Below are 6,863 nucleotides of genomic sequence, written 5' to 3'. Positions count from 1 at the left end.
TGGACAGGGAGAGTCCAAGGCTCTAGTCTTCATGCTCTTTACACCACAGCAGTAAATCTGACATGTTTGTAAAGCCATAAATCACAGCTTGCAATAAAGCCTACACACCCCTTGGAACTGTACGGTATAGGCAGAACATTTGAAATGAGAAAAGTTTTAGCCATAAAGGTATGCAGAAAATCATCAGGGTTATTTCAAGGGTGTGGTAGGTACAGTGGTTTAAGTGGTTATGATCTCATCTGCAATGTACACAATGTTTTTATAAGAAAAAGAAAACTGAATCGTAGACTGTTCAGATGTCATTTTACAGGTAAGAATTAGAGCTCATTGACTACCATTTAAAAATAATAGTGCTTCTGCTCTTCAAACTAATAAAAGCAGATTTTAGTGGATTTTATTGTTAAGTTAGATTTGATAGAATATGAGACATCAGAACAGGGTGGAATGTGACATTGACTTATGAATGGCTTTAGGGGCCAGGTCTTAAAGTTTAAAAGGAAAAAAATTATCTTTACAAATATTATAGAAAATCCTCCACAAATAATTAAAATATGTTCATTCTGCACTGACTCTACAGCAAAGCAAACTATGAACACTTCAGGAGGTACTATATAACTTTATAAACAGTAAATGATCCAAGCCCAATCCATGCTGATCTCCCACACACAACAGTAAACAGGCCAGACTAAACATTCCCACCTTAAATCAATCAAAAGCTGAAACTCTGGGCTGCAATTGTTTTAAAGGTTGGTGTCTCAGAGCCACAACACGTACAATAAAAAGAAGAGGAAGGAAGCAATGCTTCTCAATGACTTCCAGTTGGCCCTCAGTCTACCAAAAGGGTAGACTGAGGGCCTACCCTTTGGTTATCAGATGCTTTGCACTTGTCCAGAAGCCCCTTTTCCACTCTTTAGAGCCACACCATTTTGTGTCAAGAGAAATAATATGTTTAAATAAAACACAAGAGAGATTCTGTATTTAGTAGGCCGATGTTTAGAAAATGACATGTAACTCATCACATTGCGTGGTAAGTAATACCAACTATTTCTAAAATATCTTAGTATTGCAAAAATCTTGGTTTCATCAAAATGTAACCACATTTTCACTAGCAAAAGATCATGAACGATCAATAGCCTAACCAGCAGCAATTGCAGGTTCTAATTGTAAAATATTTGCCCTTGTTTTCCCTCTCTTTGAAGTCTAAGGCTTGCTCTACTCTTGTCCTCAGGTGCTGCTCAGGCCTGATTTATGGGGATGGGTTCCAGGGAAGTTACTCTAAATTACATGGTTCTTAAACCTGAGCAGAGAGAGACACAGAGAGAGAGAATCACCACTCTAGAGACAACTAATTGTAAAACAAATCTACCCTATGCTAGTTAAGAAAGGTTCTCTCTTCCCAGACCTGAGAGAAGGGGAATAATGTATTAGGCCACTTGGATAAATGTACAATTTGTCATAAATACTCCTGAGACTAATATTTATGGAATACCTATTTTGATGAATTTCCTTGCATTGCTTATGATGGTAAAAAGTAAATGGCACACATAGTACTGTGAAGAGAAAGAAATAACCATGGCATTATGCAGTGTTATAATGACCAGAGTTGGATCAAGTGATCAGCAGTAACCTTGCTCTTCAGCACTTTGCAGCTTCATGGAAAGTCTCCAGTAAAAACATATAACTGGAGTTGGGATTATAGGGGGAAAAAACTGGAATCAAATCCACTGTAAAGGTGTAAAAGGAAGTGTGAAGTTAATTTCTTTCCAAATAATTGTTATGTTTTACATATGTGTGGAGGAGAGAAATTGTTATATGTTATGTTATATGTTATATGTCATATGTTCACATGAAGTGTTGAAACTCCTGTAAGAGATGTGAGGGAGAGTCAGAGCAGGAGGAGGTGACAGTGCAATTTGCCTGGAGGGCACCCATAAACCTGGAGTGGAAGAGAGAGTGCACCACTCCTTACAAGTTACTGTACCACGTGACTTTGAGAGCTTTAAAAAGCGGGCTGACCTGTGTTTTAGAGGTACAAGTAATCACAAGACACCAGAGGAGTTAGAGGAGAAGAATACCTGGGCTGTCGGCACAGCATCAAATACCGACAGTCCCGCAAAACAAGGGACAAAACACGCACCCAGGGAGCGTGTCGAGTTATTCGCAGACACACCATCTTCCAAGTAGGAAGATTTTGCTTACGCTCGTTCAGTGTCCACGTCATTGACACAATGAGCTGCAGCAGTGTTGCAGGATCAGAATTCTCTGAGGAAGAGCTGGAGCTTGGTGTGCTGGACCAAGAGGAGGAAAGTCCCAAGGCATCTTTCCAAGATAGTGAAAGCTCAACCAGCAGTCCAAGTGACCCAAATGAAGGCCAGACCAAGAAGCGCAATCGACCCGTCCGCTCAAAAGCTCGAAGAATGGCTGCAAATGTCCGTGAGCGAAAACGCATAATGGACTACAACCAGGCATTTAATGCTCTACGTGTTACTTTAAATCATGACCTGAGTGGCAAACGGCTCTCCAAGATCGCAACACTGCAGAGGGCCATCAACCGCATATCTGCTCTCTCAGTTTTTTTGAGCTCCAATCCTCCCAGCAAGCCCTGCGCTCACTGGGAGTGCAACAGGTCATCTCTGGGGCCAGCTGCAGCAGGAGCATCTCAGCTTGAACAGCGCAGGGTAACAGTTTCTTGTCTGCAGCATCGAAGTTACGTCCCCTGGCACGCGTCCCTCTCTCACCATATGCAGCCACAACAAGGGCCTCATATGCACAAGGTGTCCACAGAGCCACACATCAACATGGATAACACTGTGTCATCATGTCCTCCGTCACCACACTACCCTTGTTATCCCACTGAGGGACAGCTGTATGCCTCATACCGACACTGTGGCAGCCCCAACGACCATCCGCCCAGCCCTCTACGATACCCTCAGGTGGGTGAGGGGTTGGGGTACCAGCCAGGGATGTGGGCATCCTGCACTCAGAAATACATGGACACTTTGATGGAGCCTCCTCCAGCTCTGGGGATACCCTGGCAGGTGAGCTACCTGCAAGAGCCAGAGCACAGCCTCTCTCTGGGCTCTGACATATTGTAATGGGTTAGATTCACCACTGTGAATCCTCAAGACTGCTTGGAACACCACTGGACTGTTGAATAATCTCAGAAAGAAAGGGTTTTTATGTTTCTACTGTTGGAATCAACTCAGTATTGCAGTAACATTCTCTTATTTTTGAGCAAAGTCATGATAAAGTAATAAACAGATACAGATAAAAGTGCAATGGCAATCAACACTGCAGAGTGTGCTACCTAGCTGGAAATGTATTTTGATGTTACATTTTAAAATATTAATGTTTCTCTGTCTGCTTGTTGATAATTCACCCACATAGTTATGTTCTACTTGTTTAGTTGTCATTGTTTGGCATTATGTATAATTATTGAGCTGGAATATTGGAGCTTATTTTACACTACTAAATGTGTACTATATGAAACATAAATACTTGTAGCCGAGTAAGGGCATAAAGAGCAATTATTGGACTGATCATAAAAGACAGGGCAGTTTACATATGTGCTACACTGTGATGCAACTTGTCCTTACATTACGTTTTCTTTCAGCTATTTCTACCATCTTGTGACTAAGATTTGAACCCAAAGCATATGTATTTATTTTCTTATTGCATACAAAGTCATTGCTCTTTGTAAAGTTGTAAGAAGTTTGTACATATGTTTTTAAACTTCAAAATTAAATGTTAATATGATATGATTATTGTAATGTGTCCTTTCATAACATTGTTAGTTGTGATTGCCTTGGAGTCTTTGGACTATCATATAGCACTAACACAATGTTTTGCTTTACAGATATGTGTGGCTGCATGTCCATATGTGTATGCATGTCTGTTTGTGTGCTTGTGATTATAGCCTAGGGTCGGAAGCCTCTTCCACTCTTAGTCTGAGATGACAGAGGTCCTTCACTCAGTTGAAAAATATCCTTACAAGTCCATTCTTGTCATTTTTTTTTTTGTGGGAGAAGAAAAGTCAAGGTGCTATTTACACATAGCAAAATAAAAGTGTGGGTCAACAGGGAGAAAGACAACACTGACAGTGTAAGCGTGTTAACCAGAAAATCGATAAGCAATGCGGAGAAAGTGCATGACCTGCATCTTGTACTAAAAGCCTTTCTGGAATATTTTACCACCTACACAGGGGTACATTGCATTAAAAACCATTCCTCTACAGCAACAGCAGGTGAGATCATTACCAGTAATAGGTCGGTTGGTTGATGTGCAGCTCAAGATGAGTAAATTCTAACAACAATTTTTCCTCCGGGCCTTACCAGCTCATGTTAGTCAACAACAGCACCCTCCTCCCATGCTAAGCAGCATGTCATGGAAAATAGCTTTAATATTAGACTATAGGACAGGGGCCACCGACAGATTTATGTGGGCTCAGGAAGGAAGACTATGCCCCGTCATCAGTGTGGTAAAATCCCCTGTCGGGCTGCATTGGCCCGCAGGTGGAAATGGGTGTGTGAGTGTTTTTTGAACATCCTGGAGGTCTCCCAACAAGGGCCCCTAGATGCTGCTGAAAAGACTTGGCCCGGGGAAAACTACTGCAGGCTTGCTGGAGAAATAAATGGTGTGGTACAACAATTAGCAGGCAGCAAAGAAAGAGAATATGGACAAAAAGATGAATGGAGAGGAGGAGTGAAATGATAGGAGGAGGATATATGGTAAGAAAAAGGATAACTACACTTTGAGCCCTTCATTCAGCTTCTTTACAGACATGAATCATTAGAAAACTTGACTCACCAGTGAAAGACGAGTGTGGCTGACAGCACCCTGTGACAGCATGTCTCTTTCTCCTCCCTCTCTGGCAGACACATCTCAGCTCACAGTGCCAGTATATCGGCATGTCTGGGTCCTCAAGGGACTCCAGAGTGAAGTGGGCTGAATGTATCATGTCATTCTACTGAGACCACCTTTGTTTCTAGTTCTATCCCTGGTTTACTTTAAAGAAAGAAACGTAAACTTTGAATCAAGTAAATCAGATAGCAAAAAGCCTGACTCTTTGTTTTCTTAGAAAAAAAGTTAGCAACTACAGAATTTTTACTGTCTCAACATTGTCACATGTCACATCTAATTAACTGGTTAACTCTTCTGATAGAAAAATGAAGGATTGGCTGCTTTGTTTTCTAATATGTGTTCAAGAGAATATCTTTGTGATTCTGGACTGTTGGTCAGAAGATATCTTTTTATGACACCATGATGGACATTTTTCATTATTATTGATTCATCCAATAATCAGGAAAATATGTGAAAATATGTGATCATGAAAATAATCATCAATTGCAACCTCTCTGAAATGTATGAATCAGAACATATGTTGACTGTGTTGACCAACACAGGCAGAATCCACAACTTTGTGCAGTCTCTGTGCATGACAGCGCTTTAACGAGTCAGCTCTCATGTTGAATTGTGACTCACCTGAGGATTTACTTTACTCCTCCGATATGTGATATGAGCCTGTCAGTGATGCATCTTTTCTGCAGACTATCCTGCCTCCTTGACACCCTCTGCTGCCAAGCTGATGGAAAAAGAAAACAAGTAAACATAATAGGAATGATTCCAACACACCAGGGTGTGTTTGCGTGATTTATCGGGATGAGTCAGTCACACACACACACACACACACATGCAATGCTGTTATGACATCATTTGCGAAGGTGACAGTAGTGATGGTGCCAGAGGACATGATGTGACAGACTTTTTACAAACAACCACATTAAACCTGAATTATTACTTCCTGTCTGAGATACAACTGTGGCAGGACTTTAAATTAAGTTAAACATCTGTTAAGGCACCCAGTGAGGTTTATTAAAAAAAAGTAAAAACAATGCTTAGATTATACTTTTGAGTTGAAGTCACGTAGCAAATCTATGCAAAATCGCATATCAGTTTATGAAAACTACAACTTGTCAAAACAAAACAAAACCATTACCGTGTCATCAGAATATGTTTCCACTGAAAGTTACTAATTAGATCAGTGACCCAATCACTGATGAGTTTTTAGGGGGTGATGGCACTGAATTACATCCACATAGTTAATTTATAAGTAAAAGCAATACTGATTCAGAACGATAAGCGACTAGTTGGTCTTAGCTATAGAGTCACAGTTTAGTAGTAATGCACGGCCAGGATTTTTATTAAAACCTGACCAACCCAGCCCATTATGACAGCCGCCCTGAACCTTAACCCGACCCGCAAACCTATAAACCAGAGCTCAAAGTTTCTGGTGTTTTTTTCTGCCTTTTTAACAGATGAGACAAGATGCAGCTTGTTTTATTGATTTGTTTGGATTCACAGAGCAGTATGTTTTACTACTGAACACTAGATGGAGACAATACAACAGACTGCTGCATGTTGAACCAGTGAATAAATCAGGGACCTGGGCTCCATAGATGATCAGTCAATAACTGATGGCAAGATTATAGTCTTGAGTATAACCTGCAAACACATAAAAGACTCAAGACAATTTATTTCGCAGTCTATTATTAAGATGTGACAGTTGTGCGGGGGATCTCATAATTATTAATATCAAACAGCAACAGTATGCACACAGTATCAGTGTTATGTAAGTGTTATGTGGGAGACCGGATGGCAGCGTGAGACCGCGAGACCACTGTCAGATTTTGAGATTCAACATGGCGGCACCTAGCTGCTAGATTAGATATCAACAAACTAGCCAAACAAATATAATTATCTAACGGGTGACAACTCCAGCCTGCACCATCAGCCAGAGTGGAGGACCTAGAAGAGTTTATCGATCACTACTACTACGAGTGCGTCATGGAGGGTCCTGCCGACAA

At 40.9% G+C, this 6,863-nt stretch overlaps 1 protein-coding gene across 1 annotated transcript; it reads left to right on the top strand.

The window, feature by feature from the left end:
• Positions 1-209: 209 nt before the first annotated feature.
• On the top strand, positions 210-3,761 carry bhlha9 (basic helix-loop-helix family, member a9). Its single transcript, XM_033650999.2, has one exon. The coding sequence runs from the start codon at positions 2,229-2,231 to the stop codon at positions 3,093-3,095; it is 867 nt and encodes a 288-aa protein (XP_033506890.1). The 5' UTR covers positions 210-2,228; the 3' UTR covers positions 3,096-3,761.
• The last annotated feature ends 3,102 nt before the right edge of the window (positions 3,762-6,863 follow it).

Source organism: Epinephelus lanceolatus, chromosome 11, assembly GCF_041903045.1.
Source record: "Epinephelus lanceolatus isolate andai-2023 chromosome 11, ASM4190304v1, whole genome shotgun sequence".
NCBI classification, from domain to species: Eukaryota; Metazoa; Chordata; class Actinopteri; order Perciformes; family Serranidae; genus Epinephelus; species Epinephelus lanceolatus.
This window is presented reverse-complemented; position numbering and strand designations above follow the sequence as displayed.

What these genes read in the sequence shown, in the direction of transcription:
- bhlha9 (XM_033650999.2), top strand. Translation starts at nt 2,229, where the DNA reads ATGAGCTGCAGCAGTGTTGCAGGATCAGAATTCTCTGAGGAAGAGCTG.